Source organism: Myxocyprinus asiaticus, chromosome 49 (genome assembly GCF_019703515.2).
Source record: "Myxocyprinus asiaticus isolate MX2 ecotype Aquarium Trade chromosome 49, UBuf_Myxa_2, whole genome shotgun sequence".
NCBI classification, from domain to species: Eukaryota; Metazoa; Chordata; class Actinopteri; order Cypriniformes; family Catostomidae; genus Myxocyprinus; species Myxocyprinus asiaticus.
This window is the reverse complement of record NC_059392.1, coordinates 3,651,478-3,679,205: the sequence shown is the minus strand read 5'-3', so window position 1 is coordinate 3,679,205 and position 27,728 is coordinate 3,651,478. Positions and strand designations below refer to the sequence as shown.

Below are 27,728 nucleotides of genomic sequence, written 5' to 3'. Positions count from 1 at the left end.
GACATCGCCTGTCAATCAACTCGAGAAAGCGCATGCGTATTAGCTACACAAGCCAGGAAATTTACGTTTTTTTTTAGCGTAATCTGAGGTTAAGAAGCACAATTTATGATGCCAGTGTAGTCAGATTTTACTGCTGATTTGAAATATGTTGTTTTATCGTAATGTTGTCCAACCGTTTTTGAGATTTCGGTGTTTCCCCATTCAAGTAGATAGGAGCTGCACTGACATGACTGGAAATAGCCTCCCGAGATCGTTCCAAAAATGGCCGACAGTGGACTGACTTGCTAGAAAGAATTTGGTACACCTTAATAGCTTTTCATTATATTCAAACATAAACAATTTGTTCAATCAATAAACACATTGGAAGAGAAAATTAAACCACATGGCATCAATTCCATTGTCTTTACTTCAATGTTCACAGCTAAAAGCACAAGACCATTTCTTTTAAAATATTGCAATACAAGTTTTATAACACATTTTTTAGCAGTTTGAGGATGTTCACCTCCAGTGCTTTTAACAACAAATGTGGCAACTGTTCATCTGCAATTTTCTTCATTATCAAACATTTCTTCTGAAACTAACATTGTCTTCTCTGCTGTTCTTTGACATACATAAATCTGTGTAAACTTTATAACATTTCTTCTTTTCAAGACCACTGCTAAATAGTCAGCGGTAAAGTGCTGTAGCGAAAATCAAAATATTATTCAATTTTCCCCATGATAAAAATAACAAAGGAGAGAATTGTGGTACATGTATTACATTATTTAACAGCAATGTTTTCAATGTCTGTATGAAATGAATCTATTTACAAATGGGTTGACTGTTACAAGGGCAAAAGATGACCTTTAAGGTGAACTATTGTGCACTATTGTACATCATATAACCAGATCTCTTCGGTTTTCAAGACAAACTTGAATAAACAAAAACCCAATAGATGTGCAAAATAAGGAATTACTTCCAGGATTTTCACCCCCTGGCCATCCCTAATTGGACGAAAATCTCTTAACAGGTTGCTAACAACCAGTAGAATTGGATAGTACAAGTGACATCACAATAGTACATTTTGACATCACAAATAATGTCAGTGGTGAATAAAAGCCATTGTAACTCTGTTATAAGGGGCATAGTGTTAAACATAATGTCTAAATGTTACTATTTGTGAAACATAATGGTTGTGATCTTGCAGTACAGGAATACAAATATTACTCTGTTCCGAGTGAAAATACGAACAATATAGGTAAAAATTTCCGCAGGAAAAAACTAAGAGAACGAAGCTCTCAGCTTTTGTAGGCACAATGGTAAATGTGGCAAACGCTGAAATGCATCATTCCACCCAAGCCCCCCAAATTAACCACAACCAGGTAAACAAAAACAAAAAGTGCTAAATATTGCACATTTTTGAATTAAAATGTCAGAATCAATCCACCCCACTGAAAGCATTCAAATACTCTCTGCAGTACTCTGTATGAACCAACAATAAAATCCAGTTAAATTTTTATCCATAATAAATGTGCCGTCGTTTTTTTGCTCCAGCTTGTGCCCTCAACTTTAGGAGTCAGTACGTTAAAATAAAAAAAAATGGCAATGTTTTTCTTCCGAAGAAATCCAATGTCCGATTAAATATGATATCTGGTCCAAGCGAAATTGATCAGGTTATGTCTAGCAGCATGAACAAAAAAAAAACAAAAAAAAAAAACAAAAAAAAACGCAGAGCTCCCATTGTTACGTAATGTGAATAAAACAAACATCGTTGAAGTTCAAATATAAACAGTAACTCTTTACTGCAAGATGGAAGTAGCTAAAAGCAATGAAAGAGTTCGCAATTAACAAATTGCGCTAAAACAAAGAGGAACCCATTGCAATTTTGCTGTCGTAATTTTTTCGTCTGAGGTTTAAATACAATACAATGCTGGTCCAAACAGAGTTGTTTAGGTTACATCGAGTAGCAAAGAAAATAATTTTTTTGCAAGGCTCAATGTCCAAATTGTTACAGAAATGTAAATAAAAATAAACATTGTTGAAGTTGAAATACAAAAAGTCACTCTTTGCTGCTAAATGGAAGTAGCTAACAGCCATGCAAAAGTTCACGATTTCGCTATTTTTAACTTTTCCTCTGATCTGGTTCAAGCAGAATTGTTTAAGTTACATCAAACTACATAAAAAAAATGCAGGGCTCCATGTCCAAATTATTACAGAAAAGTGAATAAAACAAACAACCTTTGTTGAAGTTCGAAAATAAACAGTCACTCTTCGCTGTCAGACAGAAGTAGCAAAAAGCTATGAAAAAGTTCAAATGGACAAATTGCACAAAATCAAGGAGTAACCCGTCACAGTTTTGCTGCCGTAATTTTTTTTTCACAAACGTGGGTCGCTGAGGTCAACGGTCTCTGCTTTTTTCAGTTTGCCTTTGTTGAACGACTGGATGGAGCTGAGGAGGGCACCCCTGCCCACGCCGTTGACACTGGGAGGTGTGAAGGGCGGAGGGCTGGGATCGAGCCCTGGAGGAGGCAGAGGTGGTGGAGGAGCAGCAGCAGGGGGAGGAAGAGGAGGCGCTGGAGGTGCAACTGTGAGAATCAGAGAACAGTCAGTCAGTTATATCAGTCAATTATGATCATTTGCATTTCAATAACATAAGCACCTACTTATGGCCAAAGTATACTTCAGTTTTCCACGTGACAGTTTATCTAGCGCAAAGTGTACGTGATGCAAATTTCGTTATCAGCACAGTTTGCATGGACCGTCCGCTTGCAGCCTAGTTTTTCTAAATAGCATGCACCTGGTGATGACTGTGCCAAGTGGTTGTAGTATGTACAGTATGTGTTAAAAGTATCTCTATGAGCTTGCGTCAAAAGATTATACTTTTATACATTTAGAGTCCTGTACATTATGTTAACAGTATGTAAAGTACAGGTGCCTTTCAAAGTGATACACTTACCATAAGTACCATCATATAATGTCAACATGAAATCAAAATTACTTGGGCTGGCTATCATTCACTTCCTTGCAATACAATAAATATCGCAAAAGGTATGTTGCGAAAACCCCATTTGCTTTGGCTGGCTTTCGGCAACTACTTTGCAATACAATAAATATTGCGAAACAAATGTCGCAAAAACCTCATTTGCTTGGGATGGCTTTCGGCAACTACCATGCAATACAATAAATATTGCAAAACGTTTGTCGTGAAAACCAGTTTGCTTAAGCAAGTTATCGACACCTATCTAGCAATACAAGAAATATAATTAAACATATGTTGTGAAAACCCTATTTGCTTGAGCTGGTTATCGGCAACTACCTTGCAATACAACAAATATCCCAAAACATATATCGCGAAAACCTCATTTGCTTGGGCTGCCTATTGGCAATTACTTTGCAAACAATAAATATTGCATAACATATGTTGCGAAAATTCAATTTGCTTGGGCTGGCTATCGGCAACTAGCTTGCAATACAATAAATATCATGAAACATATGTAGCGAAAACCCCATTTGCTTGGGCTGCCTATCGGCAACTAGATTGCAATGCAATAAACATTGTGAAACTTTTAATCAGGAAAACCAGTTATCACTAGGGTAGTTATCGTCATCTACCTTGCAATACAATAAACATATGTTTCACAAAAACCCTCTTTGTTTGGGCTGGTTATCGGCAAATACCATGTAATCAATAAATATCGTAAAACGTTTGTCGCAAAAACCAATTTGCTTAGGCTAGTTATCGTCAACTACCTTGCAATACAATAAATATCGCGAAACGTATATCACGAAAACTCCATTTGCTTGGGCAAGTTACGTAAACTAGCTTGCAATACAATTAATATTGTGAAACGTTTGATGCAAAAATCAATTTGCTTAGGCAAGTTACGTAAACTAGCTTACAATGCAACTAATATTGTGAAACGATTGATGCAAAAATCTATTTGCTTAGGATAGTTATCATCAACTACCTTGCAATACAATTAATATTGCGAAACATATGCCGCGAAAACAGCATTTGCTTAGGCAAGTTATCATCAACTACCATGCAATACAATATATATCGTGAAACATATGGTGCGAAAATCCCATCTGTTTAGGCTAGTTATCGGCAACTAACTTGCAATAACATATATATTGTGATACGTATGGCGCAAAAACCCCATTTGCTTAGGCTAGTTATTGGCAACTAGCTTGCAGTAAAGTAAATATTATGAAACATGACGGGGAAAACCCCATTTACTTGGGCTGGTTTTTGGCAACTACAATGCAATACAATAAATATCATGAAACGTTTGTCGTGAAACCCCCATTTGCTTAGGCAAGTTATCGTCAACTACATTGCAATACGATTAATATTGTGAAACATGCCGAGAAAACCCCATTTGCTTAGGCTGGCTATCAGCAACTACCATGCAATACAATAAATATTATGAAACGTTTTTCGCGAAAATCAATTTGCTTAGGCAAGTTACGTAAACTAGCTTACAATGCAATTAATATTGTGAAACGATTGATGCAAAAATCTATTTGCTTAGGATAGTTATCATCAACTACCTTGCAATACAATTAATATTGTGAAACATATCCTGCGAAATCAGCATTTGCTTAGGCAAGTTATCGTCAACTACCATGCAATACAATATATATCGTGAAAAATGTGTTGTGAAAACCCAGTTTTTAAAGTTTGTGCTGTTTCATGTTGACTTCCATTATCACAAACAGCTTAGTGCAGATTTGTCGATACAATGTACATTTACTGACCAATCACCTTCTTACAAATGAGTGACGGCGTGACTCATGCCCTATTTAGCATTCAGTGAAATGTAAGTATCGTCAACTCTGCATACTAGTTGTGCTCAGTTTTACTTGTTTTTGCCATTGCCCCGACCATGACTTTATTTTCTTATTGACTATCATTTACTAAAATAATACTGCATACATAAAATCATTTTTTAAAAACCACAACCATCACAATCCACAACACCCCTATCAAAGTGCCATGACAGTTTGCTGCCAAAGTGAATTTACCCTCTGAAACAAGCCCTAAAATACCAGACTGAACGAATTTTTGCACCAGGACAGACAATTGCAGATTGTGAAATTTTAAAGTTGCATTAACCCTTCTCAGTAGCCTTGACACTAACCTTGTTTGCATGAATTTGCATACATTAATATTGATGAGTAACAGATCTGTTGTGGGGAATTGGAATCTACTACTGAGGGAGGGTGAATTGCATCTTTAGGGTGGAAATAGATTATTATTGAATTACTTTACCCCACACGTTCAAAATGGTGCATGCTCTAGTTTTGACGACAGCATAAGAGAGAGAAAAAGAGAGAGGCAGACACAAGTTACTGATCATTTCAGAATGAGATGACACACTGTACTGGAAGAGATGATTATGATTCTGGTTAGATGAATGAAGATTTTACCTGATGTCAAAAGGAATCTGTAATCAATTGATTAATCTTGAAAATTAGGGCACTTTCAATGAACAGTTTAAAAAACAGGCCCTGAACCTCTTAAAATAAAGTAATATTTTTCTGTTTGCATTTTTTCAGTGTTGTTACCATAATTTTGGACATGTCTAAATAGATTAATCCTTGATTTGTATATTTTTTTTTTAGCAATTAACAGTAAACAAACATCAAAATTAAATGGACAAATTTATACAAATAAAAAAAAATAAAGAAAGAAATTCTTAAACTACGGCAGAATGGAAAATAGGGTTAAAAGTAACAGATTTAGCATATATTAAGCCATCACTTATTAGCCGCTAGCTAGTTTGGGACCAAATGTTGGTTTGTAGTCATTGGTAACCTTATTTTTCCCATTAATTAAAAAAAATGTTTAATCATTTTATCTAATGGTTAACAGGCTTTTGTAACATGGTTGTGTGCAAAATAATTACAGCAAATTTTTTTATGTTTTGGGTAATTCAAATTAGTTATTTAGAAACAACAAATTTTAAAAGTAAAAATGTATTATAATTAAAATAGTTTTTTAGTACCATTAATTGAATTTCAATTCAACAGATTAAGTGAAAATAATGAGGGGCGATACAGATATTTAATGTATCTTAAACTTGCTACTTTTAATATTAGGCTTATTTTATGTGTGACAAGGAGGACACACGCCCAGCCCTGAATCGGGCTAATCAGCTGGGAGGGGGATGAAGACGAGCCGGAGGCGCCAGTTCGAGAGAGAGAGACACACGCGGCCGCTGTGTGTGTCTATGTGATTTATGTTGTTTTAAGTTCATTGCTATCATTAAAGTTTGACTGTTGACTGTTCTGCCGGTTCCCGCCTCCTCCTTGCCCATGTTTACCCGTTACATTGGTGCCAAAACCCGGGAAGGACGAGGGATGTGCAGTCGCGGAGTCCTTGGCGCTGCCATCCTAACAGGCGAGCAGCCGCGGCCGTCTGCCTGGGGACGGAGGAGTTGCTGCCGGCCGCCAAGAGTCAGAGGAACCACTGTCGTCCACCGAGAAACGGAAGGAGCCGTTCTGTCCGCCAGGAGTCAAGGACTCGCTGCCGTCCGCCAGGGGAGGAGCGAGCTGTCATCCGCCAGAGGTCAGAGGAGTGGCTGAGGACCAGCGAGCCAGTTTTCTATCTCTCTCTCCTCTCTGTCGCTCCGCCTCGCTCTTTCCCTCTCCCTTTTCCCTCACCTTGTCTCTCCCAGGGCTCCAGAAAGGCGGCGAAGACCTGATGGAGGAGTGTGATGAGGAGGAGGACGGGGCCGGCCGTGAGGACACAAGCCCGGCCCTGAATTGGGCTAATCAGCTGGGAGGGGTATAAAGAGAGCTGGAAGCGCCAGTTCAAGAGAGTGAGAGCCACATGTGGCCACTGTGTGTGTCTATGTGTTTGTGTTTAAGTTGATTTGAGTTCATTTATGTTATTAAAAGTTACGTTGACTGTTCAGCCGGTTCCCGCCGCCTCCTTGCCCACCTTACCCCGTTACATATGTTTTTTTTGTTTGTCTAACATATCTAATAGTTTTCACATGGGAACATTTGTACATCTAAAGCTTTAAAAATAATAATAATGGATCAATAACATGTACTCTATTCATGAAAAATGCCTTTTAGATAGATTAGAGATGAATATGTCATGATTAATCTATATTTGAAAGACAGAAAAGATAATGTTAAAACACCACTGTAAAACACATTCTCTGAGGCGAGTTACAATCTATAACATTTTACCACAAACAACAAATATAAAATACACAACTGTATGCAATGTACTGCTACTGGGAAAAATATGTTTGGTTTGTTTACGCACACTGACTGTGAATGAGGAAAGTTTGATTTATGATGTAGTTCACATAATGGATTAGGATGGATGGAGTTATAAATTGGAAGTACCTGATCCAGGTAGAGGAGTGGGCGAGGATGGGCAGGTTGGAGGAGAACTCGCCCCAGAACCAACTAGACCACAAGAGAAGGAATGCTCATTATATTACTATCATTACTGTTTTTATACATAGAGAGCTGCACCTAGAATCAGGTAATAGTAGCGCTCAACTGCAGGATTCCAGAAGTAAAAATTACACTCATATATATATATATATATATATATATATATATATATATATATATATATATATATATATATATATATACACATACACACACACACACACACACACACACACACACACACAGAGGCAGCCAAAAGTTTGGAATAATGTACAGATTTTGCTGTTTTGGAAGGAAATTGGTATTTTAATTCACCAAAGTGGCATTCAATTGATCACACAGTATAGTCAGGACATTACTGATGTTAAAAAACAGCACCATCACTATTTGAAAAAAGTCATTTTTGATCAAATCTAGACAGCAGCCATCACTCCAACACCTTATCCTTGAGTAATCATGATAAATTGATCATTTGGTACTAGAAAATCACTTGCCATTATATCAAACACAGTTGAAAGCTATTTGGTTCGTTAAATGAAGCTTAAAATTGTCTTTGTGTTTGTTTTTGAGTTGCCACAGTATGCAATAGTTTGGCATGTCACTGTTAGGTCAAAAATGGCAAAAAAGAAACAGCTTTCTCTAGAAACTCATCAGTCAATCATTGTTTTGAGGAATGAAGTCTATACAATGCTTGAAATTGCCAAAAACCTGAAGATTTCATACAAAAGTGTACACTACAGTCTTCAAAGACAAAGGACAACTGGCTCTAACAAGGACAGAAAGAGATGTGGAAGGCCAGATGTACAACTCAACAAGAGGATAAGTACATCAGAGTCTCTAGTTTGAGAAATAGATGCCTCACATGTCCTCAGCTGACAGCTTCATTGAATTCTACCCGCTCAACACCAGTTTCATGTACAACAGTAAAGAGAAGACTCAGGGGTGCAGGCCTTATGGGAAGAATTGCAAAGAAAAAGCCACTTTTGAAACAGAAAAACAAAAAGAAAAGGTTAGAGTGGGCAAAGAAACACAGACATTGGACAACAGATAATTGGAGAAGAGTGTTATGGATCTTAATCCCATTGAGCTTTTGTGGGATCATCTAGACTGTAAGGTGTGTGAGAAGTGCCCGACAAGACAGCCACATCTATGGCAAGTGCTACAGGAGGTGTGGGGTGAAATGTCATCTGAGTATCTGGACAAACTGACAGCTAGAATAACAAGGATCTGCAAAGCTGTCATTGCTGCACGTGGAGGATTTTTTGATGAGAACTCTTTGAAGTAGTTTAAGAAGTTCTGAACATTTTTTCCAAATTGTAATAGTAATTGTTCATGTTATTAATATCCTGACTATACATTGTGATCAGTTGAATGCCACTTTGGTGAATAAAAGTACCAACTTCTTTCCATAAGAGCAAAATCTGTACATTATTCCAAACTTTTGGCCACCAGTGTATATATAAAATACTTTAATAGATTGAATTGCTGGATTCATGGTGAAGTACTACACTACCCACAATCCTAAAGTGAGATCCACCAATCATAGAAGTCACTATTACCATGTAAACAGAAATCGCAGAAATCTTTACAGCATGAGTTTTTGCAGACTAGCCAAGGCTAGCTACGTAACCTTGCTAGCTCTTTACTTGTTAATATATTAGTCAATAAAGGATGTTGACCTGTTCTGCTCTCTGAGAAAAAAAAATAAGTAAAAAACACAACATTTGTTAACATTAATAACGACCGCTTCATGGGATAAGTAGTTCAAACAGTTTTTTTTGCTTCAAATCAAATGTTGAAATGTTTGGTTTTGTTTCTGGTTTTCGGAAATCCATATGGAGAAATCTGATTTGAATAAAATAATATAAAATTAAATTAAAAATAATAATAAAACAAAATAAAATACCAGAGTTGTTGTTGTATTTCACAGAGAGATCCTCCTCATTTTCGTAAGTTGAATGTCTGGATTTCTGTAAACAAAAAAGGCAGTTTTATAAAAATAAACAACAACAACAACAACAACAACATTAAGTTTAAGATAAAACACAAGGTATGGGCATTGTCATGAAAACACATGTAAGTCCTAATTATAGTAAAGTGGTCAAAATCGTTTACCTTTCTGGCCAAGATCTTCCGTTTCCTCTTCTCTTCCTCCGAGCCGTGGTGTGATTGTGCTCGCGTCAACCTTTTATGCTGGTGGATCTGAAAACACACACAGTTTCAGTTAAAGTCAAAAGTTTATTAAAACTCATTTTTTAACCACTCCACAGATTTCATATTAGCGAACTATAGTTTTGGCAAGTCGTTAAGGACATCTACTTTGTGCATGACACGAGTAATTTTTCCAACAATTGTTTACAGACCGATTGTTTCACTTTTAATTGACTATATCACAATTCCAGTGGGTCAGAAGTTGCTCATGCACAACGAGTCACGTGATAAGATGTGCGGATTGACGGTCTCAGAAACGGAGGTAACTGAGACTTGTCCTCCGCCACCCGGATTGAGGAGAGTAACCGCGCCACCACGAGGACCAACTAAGTAGTGGGAATTGGGCGTTCCAAATTGGGAGAGAAGGGGAGAAAATTATATATATATATACACTATATTGCCAAAAGTATTCGCTCATCTGCCTTTAGACGCATATGAACTTAAGTGACATCCTATTCTTAATCCATAGGGTTTAATATGACGTCGGCCCACCCTTTGCAGCTATAACAGCTTCAACTCTTCTGGGAAGGCTTTCCACAAGGTTTAGGAGTGCGTTTATGGGAATTTTTGACCATTCTTCCAGAAGCGCATTTGTGAGGTCAGACACTGATGTTGAACGAGAAGGCCTGGCTCGCAGTCTTCGCTCTAATTCATCCCAAAGGTGCTCTGTCGAGTTGAGGTCAGGACTCTGTGCAGGCCAGCCAAGTTCTTCCACACCAAACTCGCTCATCCATGTCTTTATGGACCTTGCTTTGTGCACTGGTGCGCAGTCATGTTGGAACAGGAAGAGGCCATCCCCAAACTGTTCCCACAAAGTTGGGAGCATGGAATTGTCCAAAATCTCTTGGTATGCTGAAGCATTCAGAGTTCCTTTCACTGGAACTAAGGGGCCAAGCCCAGCTCCTGAAAAACAACCCCACACCATAATCCCCCCTCCACCAAACTTCACAGTTGGCACAATGCAGTCAGACAAGTACCGTTCTCCTGGCAACCGCCAAACCCAGACTCGTCCATCAGATTGCCAGATGGAGAAGCGTGAGTCGTCACTCCAGAGAACGCGTCTCCACTGCTCTAGAGTCCAGTGGCGGCGTGCTTTACACCACTGCATCCGACGCTTTGCATTGCACTTGGTGATGTATGGCTTGGATGCAGCTGCTCGGCCATGGAAACCCATTCCATGAAGCTCTCTACACACTGTTCTTGAGCTAATCTGAAGGCCACATGAACTTTGGAGGTCTGTAGCGATTGACTCTGCAGAAAGTTGGCGACCTCTGCGCACTATGCGCCTCAGCATCCACTGACCCCGCTCTGTCATTTTACGTGGCCTGTCATTGCTGTCATTCCCAATCGCTTCCACTTTGTTATAATACCACTGACAGTTGACTGTGGAATATTTAGTAGCGAGGAAATTTCATGACTGGACTTGTTGCACAGGTGGCATCCTATCACAGTACCACGCTGGAATTCACTGAGCTCCTGAGAGTGGCCCATTCTTTCACAAATGTTTGTAGAAGCAGTCTGCATGCCTAGGTGCTTCATTTTATAGACCTGTGGCCATGGAAGTGATTGGAACACCTGAATTCAATTATTTGGATGGGTGAGCGAATACTTTTGGCAATATAGTGTATAAAGTCCAAAATAAGTTTTCCAACAAAACATAAATAATTAGGTCCTTAACGTAATTTAATAATTAATTAATGACTAATTATGCTGATTTATTTCCTTTTTTACATAATGCATTTTTTTCCTCAACTGATTAGACATTTATCTAAATTATGTTCAATATTGTCAGATTAACACAGCCATCAAAACACATTTTAATTTAACCAAAAAGGACCACAAAATGTCCACCATACTGTTTCCAGATAACTGATTAAAAATTAATATTGACATACAAATTTGGAATCATTTAATCATATAATACATATATAACACAATATAATGAAAGTTAAGTTGATTTATAAAACAGAAGTTAATAAAATAAACATTTATAAATAATAAAGTATATTTAATTTATATTTATTAATAATATTTATTATTAATATCTAATGTTTGGGGAAATACTCCATATGTATGATATTCATTCAAACTGAACATTTAAATGAATTATTAAAAACTACACTTTCAATTCCATTTCATGCCATTTTAATTCTAATTCTATTTCATTGCCATTCTTAGTTTAATTCTGAATGGTGCATAACCCTAATAATGATGTCATCAAATAAATTTACTAGGACGAATTTATAGAATTTGCACTTGCGAGACTGTGATTAAACGTTTCTTAGGCAAGCTGAAAATAACTTTATCTTGCACAAGAAACCATCAGTGAATAAAGCAACACACTGACCGTTCTCTGTTCCTCCAGCAGACGCTTCTCTAAACACTCTTTAGATGATTTCAGAGCCTCCTTTAATTTAGAACTCATCTGCAATTCAAAATGAGGGAAAATAAAAATCATCAATTATTCAACAAGAACAAGTCCTTAGGTTTATTTTTCACTTTAGTTGGTCTTTTTTTTTTTTTTTTTTTTTACCTTAAACTGGGGTTTCTCCAAGTTATACAGCAGCACGTCACTGAATAACCTGAAAGGACAAGCGTTACAATAAGAAACAGTTTTTCAACACTTAATTTGTAATATTGAAAAACTCTGGATTCGTTGATGTATGGGTGAGATTTCACCCCAATATAAAAAAAAATCATTTAAAAAAAATCTTTTTCTGTAATGCAAAAAATCATATATTATTGAAACTGTAAAGTGTGTATACATCATTGGTAGTATTTGTTGTACTGCCTTTAACGTACACTGATTTAAATTACGAGAAAAAGTTATATAATACAATACGTAATTAAAGAACTACAAAACTCAAAGGTGAAACAACTGGATGCATTGCAACAACGAGAACTTTGGGGGGGGAAATGTGCGGAAAATAATGTTACAATGCAAAAAATCGTAATGGTCCAAAAAAGCAAAAGCTAAATCAGATCTGAATGCTGCTAACTCACGGTGTTTGTAGAAGTTGGGAAATGGTTGGCATTCCCGTTTTGCAAGCTTCTGTGGACAGGATTGACTGAAGTACAGATACTGCAGGAGAAAAGAAAACAATCAGTCACATATTTCTAAAAACCAGCACACAAAAACCTATGCAGACCAACAAACAGAGCAGATTACTGGGATTTTACGTAGTGCTGCTGTAGGAAAACAAATCATAGTTTATTAATGTAAAACAGCCAATGTTGTAGCGTGATATGGCAAATTCAAAATATTAAATAAACTAACTAATCTGCTTATTGATTTAGCCTATTCTATATACAACATTCAGCAGTGATCAGATTACTGTCTTCGCCAAAATACCCAACTGACACGCCAAAGAAGTCAGACGAAAGCTCTGTAGATTTCAAAAGAATTTGAACTCAGACGCTCACAAATTTGTGCACATCCCCCATCACTTGCATGCTTATTCATTAACATTTTTGGTTAAGTTGACTATAATTTCAGCTCTTCCATTTAACACATTTACCATGTTTAGATGCATTCAGCACAATTTTGCAAATTTCCCCCCAAAGATTAGAGATTTCTTCTCGCTGAAAATTTTGTTTTCGATCATTTTTTGAATAGGGAAAGAAATATGTAAATAAATGAACATGAAAGTGAAATATTAATGGCCATGGATACATTTGTACAATGTCGCTTACTCTTAAAAAGTGTACTTTTAGACTCTTGAAAATTGAAATTTTGACATTATTGTTTCTATGTGAATAAGTAAAGGTACATTACTAGTTTCAACATTATTTGTACTTCAATAACTTTGTTTTGTTGGACAAGAAAAACTAGCTTCATACCATTTGACCCACATTTTTTGGATGGAGCCACATTAAGAGCCCAATAACTCTGGGATTTAACCATATAGGCCCTTAAAAGTGAAGATACAAAAAGAAAAGTTTGTTCTGAACTAGAATCTAAGAGGATATTAAGATATCTTAAATACTTCTGGAGTTATAGGCGCTCCAACCTTGGAAAAACAACACAAATAAGTTTGTTTTTCCCATATTTGGACTCACACCATTGACATATAATGCAACAATGGGTGCTGAAGTTAACTGGTTTTAGTAATATAACTATCCATCTCTGTGTACAAATAAAATAATAACACTACTACCTTTCAAAGGTTATTTGTTTGACCAGTAGTTTTGCTCCAAATTTACGTGAAAACAGTCAATTTGATCCGCCCTCTTCAGAATAACGGATAACTCCATGAATATTGATCAATGCCATTTAATATTTTGGTTCTCATCGTCACTAATGTTTATCTTTTTTCAGAAACGTATCAACAAAACCAAACATTTCAGCCGAGGAAGTTCCTGAAATATGGTTGATTTAACATGGAATTTCCCTACAGCAGTTTTGAGGGAATATTTATATAAGTAAAAAAGATAATACTGACCTACGAATGAGAACGGGGCAGGAGGGTACTGATCCACTGGAACAGCATCTGGTGGGCGGCCATACATCATTTCATAAAGCAAGTGTCCAAACGAATACACATCAATGCTTTCTGTTGTCTGACGAAAGAAAACATCACTTTAATGTAATTTTGGGTTGGTGGTGAATGACGATAGCCAATTTAAAAGGTAATTACTAATGTTTAATAATTTTATTTTACCAAGTTAAAATAATAAATTACATGAATAATTAATTATAATTAAATTAATAATTAAATGCATACATTTAATTTACTCTTGAAATGACCTAAAACTTAATTTTGTCTTGGTTTTCATGTCTGATCTGTAGTAAAAGTAATAACGAAAGGAAGCTTACGTTAATTTTCCTGAATTGCGTAACGTAGGGCCGGTAATACGAAGGCAGTCCCAGTAATGAATTCTCTATATCCAACAGTTTACACGTGTTCTCCTCTATAAGAACATTAGATGCATGCAGATGACCGTATGGAAAACCCTTGTCATGGAGGAATTTCAGTGCCTGAAATAACACAAAAATGATCATATAAAATGAAAAACATTTAAGCCTACGAGTCAATTCTTCATACATTTTTATTTTGTAAATTATTTTGAACTAATGCCACAACAGACCTCCAGAATCTGTTTTCCGTAAGTTCTGATTTGTTGCAGCTCCAGACCCTGGATCTTTTTGGGATTGCAGTATTTCTTTATAAAGGGCTCTTTTGGCTTCACCTGAAAGAAGAGAAAGGGATATTTCTGTCATTATTATAAATATATATAATATATTTTCATTTAAGGGTGAACTAAAACAGATCTACTTTCAAATAAACTATTAAAACAGAAAAAAATGAACATGTGTCATTGACATATTTATTCAAGAGACAAGAAAAAGGGAACAGACCTTGCAAATGTGATCCCTCAGCGTTCCTTTCTCGCTGAAAACTCTAATGACTAGTGCAGATGATTCACTGGTAGTGGCGAAACTCACAGGAGAGATGTTTGGGTGCTACAAAGAAGACAAACATACGCACATTTCAGACTAAATTAATCCCGAATATCACGGGTTGCGTTACAAGGTAATAGTTGCCCTCTGATCTTTAGTTAATAAGAGGCAATCCAAAGACTCAATTTTCATATAAACACATGCTTTGAAAACAAACCAAATCAGGGACAAAATAGAGCATTTAACTTTGGGGTTCCCAAGCTTTTTGGCCAATGAATTTCCATGACCTTTCCAGTTGGAAGTAAAAACTTCCGACTGATTCACTAATGATTCATTAATGGTGAACAGGTGATAATGGTGAATTTCCATGACTTTTCCACGACCTTTCCAGTTGTTTGTGATTGCTGGATAAGAATTTTTTAAAAGTAAAAAATTCCGACTGATTCACTAATGAATCATTAATGGTGAACGGGTGATAATGGTGAATTTCCATGACTTTTCCACGACCTTTCCAGTTGTTTGTGATTGCTGGATAAGGATTTTTTAAAAGTAAAAAATTCCGAATGATTCACTAATGAATCATTAATGGTGAACGGGTGATAATGGTGAATTTCCATGACTTTTCCACGACCTTTCCAGTTGTTTGTGATTGCTGGATAAGGATTTTTTAAAAGTAAAAAATTCTGAATGATTCACTAATGAATCATTAATGGTGAACGGGTGATAATGGTGAATTTCCATGACTTTTCCACGACCTTTCCAGTTGTTTGTGATTGCTGGATAAGGATTTTTTAAAAGTAAAAAATTCCGAATGATTCACTAATGAATCATTAATGGTGAACGGGTGATAATGGTGAATTTCCATGACTTTTTCACGACCTTTCCAGTTGTTTGTGATTGCTGGATAAGGATTTTTTAAAAGTAAAAAATTCCGAATGATTCACTAATGAATCATTAATGGTGAACGGGTGATAATGGTGAATTTCCATGATTTACATGACATTTCCAGTTGTTTGTGATTGCTGGATAAGGATTTTTTTTAAAGTAAAAACTTCCGACTGATTCACTAATGAATCATTAATGGTGAACGGGTGATAATGGTGAATTTCCATGATTTACATGACATTTCCAGTTGTTTGTGATTGCTGGATAAGGATTTTTTTTAAAGTAAAAACTTCCGACTGATTCACTAATGAATCATTAATGGTGAACGGGTGATAATGGTGAATTTCCATGACTTTTCCACGACCTTTCCAGTTGTTTGTGATTGCTGGATAAGGATTTTTTAAAAGTAAAAAATTCCGACTGATTCACTAATGAATCATTAATGGTGAACGGGTGATAATGGTGAATTTCCATGACTTTTCCACGACCTTTCCCGTTGTTTGTGATTGCTGGATAAGGATTTTTTAAAAGTAAAAAATTCCGACTGATTCACTAATGTATCATTAATGGTGAACTGGTGATAATGGTGAATTTCCATGACTTTCCATGACATTTCCAGTTGTTTGTGATTGCTGGATAAGGATTTTTTTTAAAGTAAAAAATTACGATTGATTCACTAATGAATCATTAATGGTGAACGAGTGATAATGGTGAATTTCCATGACTTTCCATGCTGGATAAGGATTTTTAAAAGTAATTAAAATTAAGACTGATTCACAAATGAATCATTAATGGTGAACTGGTAATAATGTTGAATTGTCCATGACTTTTCCAGTTATTTGTGATTACTGGATAACAGGGCTCCACATTAACACTTGTCTGCTTGTCCGGGACAAGTGAAATTTTGAAGGGGCAAGTTAAAGAGACTTTTAATTGCCCGACCGGACAAGCAGACTGATTAAAATGTCAATAACTATAAAAAATAACCAGCTACATTTGTGATAGCCTAGGCCTGTGTCACTTATTACAAAGTTAATATTCTTATTCTGCTGTTGAAAGTAATCCAGAGCACGTTATTTTATAATTCTTTAGCGATCTAGTGACAGCAGCGCCCTGTTTGATTGACAAGCGGCATATGTGTGTGTGCTGAATATGCGCGTGTGTTCCGAAACTGCTCGTGCTAATGCACGCCTAAACGGTCAAATACATTTCAAAATTCTGCCAAAATGCCCGTCTTGGTGAGGTATTCATGCAAACACTGAGAGTGAAGTCTAAAGTGAACGTAAACAGCAGAGAAAAAAATCTGATTTGTATTAAAATGTCGGACTTGTAAGTGTAAATGTAAGCTAATAGACCTGCTGCCGTCTAGTGTGTCATTATAATAATCGAACAACTATAACAAGAAAACACACACTGCTCTTGACTGGGTAATTTTAGAAGCTTTAAAAAATATTAATATATTATTATCACACAGTGAAGAGCAGTAGTATTTATACTTGAATACTTGATAGCCTACTGCTGTTAAAAACTTCTAAAGCTGTTAAAAAAAGCACAGAATATATATATATTTTTTGTTCTATTATTTTGAATCTATTTCTATTTATTGCTGGGGGGTTTTATTACTCACTGTTTACTAGTCTTGAATAATTACTTAAGAACTTGAAACCATTCTTCCATAATTAACATATTAGTTAGTTATTATTTGTCGTGGTTTTGAAGCTGGTCTTGGGAATCGTCAAATTTCACTACAGACTACTGAAATTTTGTTATCGTGATAATATATAGCCTTTATTGTACATGGCAGATCTTGCTACAATAACACGATGAAAAAGTAGATCTCATTCTATAGAATTGAGTTGATTGCATAGGTACACTATTAGGTTGGGCATTGGTCATAATTTTAGAAAACATACAACATAAACTTTGACATGTTACTTGAGCATGTAAATTAAATGTCCTTTTTTCTCTCTGGACAAGTAACTTTTTTACTCATACAAGTGAATGACCAATTTACTTGTCCGGAGGACAATCACATGACAATGCTTGATGTCAAACCCTGGATAACAATTTTTAAATGTCATTCAAATTAAGACAGATTCACTAATTAATCATTAATGGTGAATGGGTAATAAATGTGAATCAGTTTGACTGATTCATTGACTCAAAAGACCAATTTTGCTCACAAATGGGAACTATGGCTTGCAAGCAAGTTTTACTCTACACAAACTCTTCATAATATCTTGCCTAGAACATTATGGAGAGCACTATATTCATGCCATGTTTTTCCCATGACTTTTAAGATTTTATTCATTTCCATGACTTTTCTCAGCTGAAAATTCCCTGATAATTCCAGGTTTTTATTGACCGAACCCTATGACTTGCAGCTAAAGATAAAACCTTACTCATTAAAATTTCATTGCTATTCAGATTAATACATTTCCATTAAAAATGCCAATAGTTGAGAATATCCTGAGGGGAACTGAAGAAGCTTGTCTCTGTGTACAGATACAAAGGTTTGGATGTTTTGTATGCGAATATCATACACTGTCATGCTCTCTTGTTTTTCTTGATTTCCTGGTTTTCCTACTGAACTTCAGCTGTAATACTTGATATAACAGATACGACTCTGTTACAAGGTTAAAATGGGCAAGGAGGAGGCGGGAACCGGCTGAAGAGTCAAAGTAATATTTAATGAAACGAACATACACAACACACACACACACACATGGCAGCTGCGGGTGGCTCTCTCTCTCTCTCTCTCGAACTGCCGCATCCGGCTCGGCCTTATCCCTCTCCTTGGCTGATTAGCCCAATTGGGGGCCGGCCATGTGCACTCACGGCCCGGCCCCGCCCTCCTCCACGTCACACTCTCACAAAGAGATTATTTCCACAAAAGACTCCATTAACTTTGGCAAAATCTACTGAAAAGTCACACTTAGACACACGAAAATAATCCAACCCACGGCATTGACATACTTTCCATCAAAAAATGGTTGCTTTAAGACAAATTATTGTGGGAACACAGTTTAACTGAACTGTCAGATGTAGGAGGATGTATGACTGCGATGTCTGCATTCCAGAGGAGCAGATTACGGCAAACCAACTGAGATACAGTACATGCCGTTAATGTGGAGGAATGCATGAGTAGGTCAGTCTGACCATGAATCTAATGAGAAGTTGAACTTCAAGGGGACATATTGTGAACAACGCATTATAAAGCTCCTTTCCCAGTCCACCTAGACCATTTAAACCATTTTTAGTTCAACAAACCTATAACCAACATTATAAATAGACTTCTACAGGGAAAAAATACTGCTACAAAAGTACAGAATATGACCCCTTCAGCACTTACAGACAATGTAGGAATTAGCTTCATTGCAGACTGTAGATCTTTATCCGACAGAAATTTGTCTGGACCCAAATCAACCTATAAATGGAAAAGAAACGTATTACAGCTGATACAAAGGCCACTAAATCTCACTTTCTGCAACAAAACTGTGGCTAATTATAAAGCGGAATGAAAATAAATATGTAAAAGTGATTAGGTTAGTTTTATGTTAGGCCTTTTTCACAGCCAAACCAATTGGTACGGTGCACAAAAACACAATCTGCTTCATCAGGGTTATATAATAATGAGAATTAAACACGTTGGGGTCAAAGAACTGTACTAACATTGACCGGTGATTTTGGGTGCGTCTTTCTAAAATTGAACTCACCCAACTTAATACTTGTTTCTCTTTGGGCTGATCTTTGTCTCTGACCAAGCAGTACCTCTTTCGTAATCGCCAGCCTATAAAAAAAAAAAAACAGACATTAACAGATTGGGTAAATATCACGGTCTAATTTTACCCCCAAAATAAAATAAACAAATTAGAAATGATACTTTTCTAAGCTATTTTTAAGACCAATAACTGGACGATTGTTTTCCACCTCTACTGAAATGTGAAAATGAAAATCATCCTGTACCCAACAATTTTTAAATATTAAATAAAGCATAAACTAAATACAACATTACAGCTAATACTTCCATTATATATATACTTAAGACTGAACTTTACTATTTAAATGATATACAGTATATCATATTTATTTCACATTACACTAATGAGAATGCAATTTTTTTTTATCCATTATGGTAAAGATAATTAAGGGGGGAAAAATGTGTTAAATTGTCATGAGAACAATTTCACAATGGAACATTTTTTAATAATAGTCTTAATGGTCCCAGAACAGTCCTAAGACTTATTCACACTGATGAGCCAAAACATTATGACCACTCACCGGTGAAGCGAATAATGTTGATCATCTGCTAACAAGGTCACATGTCAAGGTCTGGGTAGATTAGATGGTAAAAGAACAGTTATCGTAGTGCACGTGTTGAATGCAGGAGAAATGAGCAGGACTAAAGACCTGAAGGACTTTGACAAGGGCTAAATTGTTTTGGCCAGATGACTGGGTCAGAGCATCTCTGAAACGACAAGGCTTGTGGGGTGCTCCAGGTCAGCAGTGGTGAGTACCTACCGACAGTGGTCCGTGGAGGGACAAACCACAAACCGGTGTTAGGGTGCTGGGCGCCCAAGGCTCATCAATGCGTGAAAGCAACAAAGGCTATCCCGTCTGGTCTGAACTGACACAAGTCTACTGTGGCACATGTCACAGAAAATTTAAATGATGGTTACTGGAGGAATATGTCACAACATACAGTGCATAGCACCCTGCTGCGTTTGGGGCTGCATAGCCGCAGACCGGTCAGACTGCCCATGATGACCCCTGTTCACCGTCAAATGCGCCTAAAATGGCACACGAGTGTCTGAACTGGACCTTGGAACAGTGGAAGAAGGTCACCTGGTCTGATGAGTCCCGTTTTCTTTTACATCACATGAACGGCCGTGTATGTGTGTGCCGTTTACCTGGAGAAGTGATGGCACCAGGATGCACTGTGGGAAGATGACAAGCCGGTGGAGGGAGTGTGATGCTCTGGGCAATGTTCTGCTGGGAAACCCTGGGTCCGGCCATTCATGTGGACGTCAATTTGACACGTGTCACCTACCTAAACATCTTTGCAGCTCAGGTACACCCCTTCATGGAAACGGTATTCCCTGATGGCAGTGGCCTCTTTCAGCAGGATAATGTGCCCTGCCACACTGCACACATTGTTCAGGAATGGTTTGAGGAACATGATGAAGAGTTCATGGTGTTGCCCTGGCCTCCAAATCCCCCAGGTCTCAATCCGATTGAGCATCTGTGGGATGTGCTGGACAAACAATTCCGATCCACAGCGGCTCCTCCTCGCAACTTACAGGACTTGAAGGATCTGCTGCTAATGTCTTGGTGCCAGATACCACAGGACACCTTCAGGGGTCTTGTAGAGTCCATGCCTCAGCAGGTCGGCGCTGTTTTGGTGGCACGCGGAGGACCAACAGCATATTAGGCAGGTGGCCATAATGTTTTGGTTCATCAGTATATATATATATTTTTTTTTATTTTCTCTTGATTTTGGGGTTCAATATAAGACCCATACATTTCTTAATAGTTTACATGAGATTTACGCATGATTAAATTTCTAACTGTATAAATGTTTAAAAAAAACTGTTGCAGTTACTGACTGTGAAGCTCAAGCTGTTTTTGGAGAAAATATTTCCCATGAGTTTCTGAACTCCACAAAGTCAACAGCAGCGTCTGACAATTGAGATCTGAATATAAACTCTCACCACAACAAAACAAATCAATAAAACAGAGATCATTAACTCAGAATTGGGCTGCAATAAGGGCTGCAATTCAAAGCAATTTATAGCTTTTGGTATGGAGTCCATTCCTGGGGCATAATTTGGCAACAAACAATGTCAATTTTGGTAGCAAAATTAATTTTTTAGCAATAACGTTTCAAGACGAACCTACTATGAGATTGCTAAACAATGGTTAATCCTTGTGTAGAGTCCATATGCTGGTTTACATTCAGCTTAATAATTTTAAAAACCTGTTTAATGGCCACATACCCAGTGAAGTACTACACTACCCATAATTCCAAAGCAAGATCAACCAATCAGAGAAGTAGCTGTTCCCATTAAAGCAAAAATTGCCACAATAGAGCTCAAAAGCTATTGCCGACTCCCATAAATCACTTTCTAAGGCCACGTCCACAGTAATGTTTTTGTATCAGTTGAAAATTGATCTGAATTCCATTTCCTAACGTTACCGTTTTCTAAAGTATGTGTCAGAGCCATAGCCTAGTGGGCTGCGGTCATGACGTGGTGCTGATGCATCACGGGTGACCCGAGTTTGAGTCCCGGCTCGTGAGGTCCTCTCCCGATCCCATTCCCACTCTTCTCCCTCTCATTTCCTGTCACCTCTCTACTTTCCCTATCCCATTAAAGAGCCAAAAGGCTATAAAACTGTACATTTTCGATGCAGAGAAAAAGCAGTTACAGTTTGGATGAAACGCATAAACGTAGCAAAAACAATGCATTTTCATCCAAAAACATATGAGTGTGGATGTGGCCTTAGTCGCTTTTGATGAAAAGTTTTGGCTTACTGGCGAATAACTGAACAGCTTTACTCACCGATGTCTTTTAACGGCTCAACAACCTCCCATTTTGGGTCAGATCTAAAGAACATGGACACCTGCTGTAGGGCTATTTCTGGAAAAAGAAGTCGTTACAGGTATAATTTAGCTGTAAAACAATCTTGTGACCATTAATCATTAGTAATCAAGATTAACACACCCTGGTTCAGTTACCTGTGTAGTTTGCTGAGTAATTGTTAGTATCGAGAAACTTTTTGACCAGCTCACAGCTGGACAGGATGTGGTGTCGCGTGATGTAGTTCAGATAAGCCTGAAGACCCTTTTGACGCTCTGCTATGAACTCTCGGTCCATATTTCCTATAAGCTTCTTAGGAGGAAGTGGCAAGTTTAGGCCAGAGATCTAAAAAAATGGAGGGGAGAGAGAGAATTTGGCCCAAAGTTACTTTTCTACTTTGCAAAGTAGACATTTTCTGGCATGTGCATTTTTGAGGATTCAGCAACACGAATCGCAGCCATTGTGAAACGGCAACAGTCAAACACCTTTACGAGAATGGATAGCTCGTTAAAACGCTGCACTTACCAGTAAACTATTATTCAGCATGTCAAAGTCACTGTATCGTCGGATAACCTGCAAAAAATCAAGACAGCAAATCATATATAAAGTTAACTTTTAAGTGGCTCGTTAAGTTTCCTGGTGAAATGACCACTAGAGGCGCTACAACTAAAATGACTTTTATTCACTTTCGCACATATTTACAAGTATAACGGCATTATAAGTTCACTAAAATGTTTCACCCTATTCCTCACACAATGCTATCTTATGGCATGTAAACACTTTTACTATAGTGCTTTACTCATTTTAACATTTGCATTACATAACTAACTACATTCAGCTTGTTCGAGTGTGATGAAGTTGCGTGGTAGCTCAACTGCCACAGCGTTGCACATACAATGCAAAAGACCGGGGTACATGTCCGGGAGGATACTGTCATAGAAGCACCACAAAATGAAATGGTTGCTTTAGCATTTGCGTTTTCATCTCACATTTGCTTTTTCTGACACTATTGGTTGGGTTTAGGTTTAAGAAATAGGGTAGGGAGGTTGGTTTTGTTGATTTAAAACTTGATAGAGCATTAACCTTAAAAACCACATCAGTTTGGGAGAAAGTTTTATTTGATTTTAGCGCCACCTAGTGGACATTTCACCTTGAAACCACCGCAATAAGGACCCATGTAATATTATTTAGCAAAAGTGCCACAGTCACGTATATTTTCATTAAAACGGGCTCATAGTGAGCTTTCACATCGTCCGAACGCGTTCTAGCATTTAAAAAACAAAATGCAACGCAACAAATGGAACAGAATTCAGGTGTCTTAAAACACTATTTTAATACCACCCCTGGATTAGCGAGTTCGAATCCAGGGCGTGCTGAGTGACTCTAGACAGGTCTCCTAAGCAACCAAATTGGCCCGGTTGCTAGGGAGGTTAGAGTCACATGGGGTAACCTCCTCATGGTCGCCATAATGTGTTTCTCGCTCTTGGTGGGGCATGTGGTGAGTTGTGTGTGGATGCCGCAGAGAATAGCATGAAGCCTCCACACGCGCTATGTTTCTGTGGTAACATGCTCAACAAGCCACATGATAAGATGTGTGGATTGACGGTCTCAGATGTGGAGGCAACTGATATTCGTCCTCCGCCACCCTGATTGAGGAAAGTCACTACGCCGTCACAAGGACTTTTGGGACTTTTGCGCATTGGGAATTCCAAATTGGGGAGGAGAAAAAAAAAAAAAAGACATTTTTAAAAGTTTAACTACATTTAACTTCGGCACTCCTGCATGAGATGCTGAAATAATAGCGAGACAATGGTCAAAAATGTCCATCTAGTGCATGTTCACATAGAAAACAATTAAAAACAATGCAAGCTAATGCAAAAACTGCCCCATTACGTGTATTTTGACTAGAGGTCGACCGATAGTGGATTTTGTCGATACCGATAACCGATTAATCAGCCAATAGTTTTTAAAATCGATTTATAGATTGTCAAGAAAAGAAAAAAAAGTATTCTTTCTTTACTATGGCGGGCAAAGACAAAGAGTCCAAAATTACTAAAATCCCAGATGCAGTTTTTTGTTAAACCAAAATCCCAATAATAACCAGAAAAAATTAAGCACCACAAAATGACATGGTTGCTTTAGCATTTGCGTTTTCATCTCACATTTGCCTTTTCTTGACACTATCGGTTAGGTTTAGGTTTAAGGTTTAGGGTAGGGAGGTTGATTTTGTTGATTTAAAACTTTATTGAGCATTAACCTAAAAACCTCATCAGCTTCGGAAATTTTTTTACTTGCTTTTAGCGCCACCTAGTGGACATTTCACCTTGAAAAGCTGTGATAAGGACACGTGTAATGTTATTTTGCAAAACTGTCATCACAGTCATGTACCATTTTCATGAGAATGGGCTCACAGTGTGCTTTCCTGTCGTCCGAATGCATTCTAGCATTAAAAAAGTTAAACGCAATGCAACAAATGGAAGAGAACGCAGGTGTCTTGACACATTTTTAAAAGTTTAACTACTTTAACTTTGGCACTCCTGCACGAGAGACGATGAAATAACAGTGAGATGTGGCGCAAAAGTCAAAAATGTCCATCTAGTGCATAGAAAACCTTTAAAAATTGATAGTGGATTTTGCCGATACCGATAACTAAGGTGGTGGGAAAGGCAGATAACCAATTAATTGGCTGATAGTTTTTAAAATCGATTAATAGAATGTAAAAAATATATATATATATATATATATATTCTTCCTTTACTATATGAGTCCAAAATGACTCAAATACCAGATGCAGTTTTTATGTTTAACCAAAATCCCAACAATAACCAGGAAAAAATTAAGATTTGGTACATAACGTGGGACTTTTAAGTATAAACAAGCCTGAAACACACCGGGGACTCTTATTTTGAAATGACCACAATTATCGGCATAGATTTTTGCTGATAACCGATAGTTCCAAAAAGCAACTATCGGCACCGATTAATCAGTAAAACCGATATATCGGTCTACCTCTAATTTTGACCTTACTCACCGTCCAACTGTTGTCTGTAGAAACCCCCCTTTGAACGCGAATGATGTACTCCTGTTAACAAAGAAAAAACACACATAAATGTACGAATCCAAACAAATAAATAAACCACTGAATGAGTAGTATTTCTAGTAAATAACTGCCAACTTTCGCGATTCAGTCGGGTCCTGCCATGCAGATTTGTATTTGAATATATTCTTTCTCTACATTAAAGAAATAAAACATGAACGTAATTTCATGTCAACTTACAGCATGATTGAATAAAACCCCCAAGCAAGCACAACTGGGACATTTTAGGTCTTTCTTTCACAATATTGCCCATTCAAGTGATCACAAGATGTGAGGAAAGACAATACAGGATATCCAAAGACTTTTAGACCCATATATTTCTAAAAACCTGCAATACCCTCATGGTGACTCTGTCATTTATGGTGACTTTTTGTAGCTTATCTCATTACTGTTTGACTTTCATTCAAAATGTCACCTGATTCTTGCCTTTAAACTTACACAAGAGCAAACGTGCTCATTGCAATAACAGTTCCCATCATGCATGGCAAGTGCACAAGTATTTTATGTGACATCTGTTCTATGACTGATTATTATAGCATGTTGAAAGTCTACTTAAAGAGGGACAGATTTGTTTTTAACAGAATAAAGTTTACACCACTGAGAGCTGAATGTGGTTCCTATAATGCACTTTCAGATAAATGAAACCGAAACAGATTAGTAAAAGACAAGGAAACTCTCTCATGTGGCTTCGGTTTCACAACACAAGGCAATGTGTTTCAGCTATAATGCAAAGTATCATTTTTCATATCTGACCATGAAGCCACAAGACTGATCCAGACTGGTTTATATGTCACATGAGATGTCTATTACTTCATGTATAGATGAGATCTTGTTTATAAATGCTTACTTTTTCTGCATTTATCAACATGTTTACTCTAAATGAATCTTTAAATTAAAAATTATTTCAATTTTAATGCTGACATTTAATGACCACTTCATTCCAAACTGATATACTTTTACTATACTTTAAAAGTAATGTTTAAATTGTGCAATAATAATGTTTGTTTACATTAAGTACTTTGTTGTTTACGTGTAAATAGTCGTTACTGACTATTTGCATAAAAAAATAAAACAAAAATGTCATAATGTTATCTAAAACGGAAACTAAATACGCTAACCTGACCGATTGTATTGATATTAATCGGCGAATTATCGATAATCGATTAGGTTTAATGTCAATATCGATGTTATAAATGTAAAGTTTGACTTTAAAACCCTTCGGATTATTAAATGTATATATTTACAGTCGATATTTATTGTTTTAAGGACCCACATCCGTTTAAACGACACCCCCCGGGTCTGAGCCCGAACATAAACACCCGTTAAGCGCGGCTCCGGTGGTTCCGATTACCGTGTGAGACTGTAAACTCTGGCTGGCCTCGATCACGGCGCTCAGCGGCACGGTGTCGTCCAGCGGCGGCTTCCTGCCCGACATTGGCGGCGTCTGCTGCTCCATAAACGCCATCACGGATCAAAACAACACCAAACAGCCCCGGTTCGGTATAACCGAGATCCCGCCCCGGTCGGTAAAGAGACGTGACGGTTCTCTGCTTCACTTCCAGTGTGCGTCTCTCCGCTGGCGACAACGTGGGAAACACAGATCAGAAACTACCAGTAAAAACTCAGCGTAGATGTTTTAACACGAGGAGAGTTTGGACACTCTGTAGTGCATACTCGGTAGTGCACACTCGGGTTGTTTATCGTAAAAGTGAGAGACGCCGCACTTTCTGTAATCCTCTCATCTGACTCCGCAATAGGGCTCTAAATATAATGTTAATTATGAAATAAAATTATACTTTTTTAATATTGTACAATAACTTGTATATTTTCATACTTTCTGAAGTATATTTAATTTAACTAATTTTATAAATACCTCATATTTAACCCAGTGTTTTTTTTAAATGTACGCTGTGATATTGTATTAATCATGGTAAAGAAAGGGGGAGAAAAATAGACGCCATGTTTTAGTAAGTATACAAACAGGAAATCGCGTAGAGCTCAGAGCTAAACCTAGTCATATCTTTTTTTATGAGGCTTCATATTAAATAAAACTTGACAAGGTAAGAAATAAAGCTGTTTTGACTATATTTATGTGCTCGTTGTTGTGAATTGTCGTTTTAAATTCGCAAAACAAGCTTTGAATATTTGCAAATCT

General features: G+C 37.2%; 1 protein-coding gene across 2 annotated transcripts; it reads right to left on the bottom strand.

Moving 5' to 3' along the window:
- Positions 1-388: 388 nt before the first annotated feature.
- On the bottom strand, positions 389-27,728 carry pxk (PX domain containing serine/threonine kinase). 2 transcript variants are annotated; one of them, XM_051693134.1, is made up of 19 exons: positions 26,925-27,728; positions 25,508-25,558; positions 23,002-23,049; positions 22,635-22,821; positions 22,459-22,536; positions 19,615-19,688; positions 19,251-19,325; positions 14,972-15,076; positions 14,701-14,802; positions 14,429-14,590; positions 14,055-14,172; positions 12,616-12,694; positions 12,146-12,194; positions 11,960-12,037; positions 9,517-9,603; positions 9,308-9,371; positions 7,348-7,410; positions 5,255-5,280; positions 2,420-2,564 (listed from the first exon to the last, which is right to left on the bottom strand). In XM_051693134.1, the coding sequence occupies exons 1-18, from the start codon at positions 27,036-27,038 to the stop codon at positions 5,264-5,266; spliced, it is 1,551 nt and encodes a 516-aa protein (XP_051549094.1). In that variant the 5' UTR covers positions 27,039-27,728; the 3' UTR covers positions 2,420-2,564; positions 5,255-5,263. The 2 variants fall into 2 exon arrangements, with proteins under 2 accessions (XP_051549093.1, XP_051549094.1); XM_051693133.1 differs by lacking the exon at positions 5,255-5,280 and having other exon boundaries at positions 389-2,564; positions 26,925-27,724.

Coding starts and splice junctions, on each gene's coding strand:
- pxk (XM_051693133.1), bottom strand. CDS start 27,038: ATGGCGTTTATGGAGCAGCAGACGCCGCCAATGTCGGGCAGGAAGCCG. Junction 22,537..22,634: donor TTACTCAGCAAACTACACAG/GTAACTGAACCA, acceptor TTCTTTTTCCAG/AAATAGCCCTACAGCAGGTG. Junction 14,173..14,428: donor CGCAATTCAGGAAAATTAAC/GTAAGCTTCCTT, acceptor TTCTTTCGTCAG/ACAACAGAAAGCATTGATGT.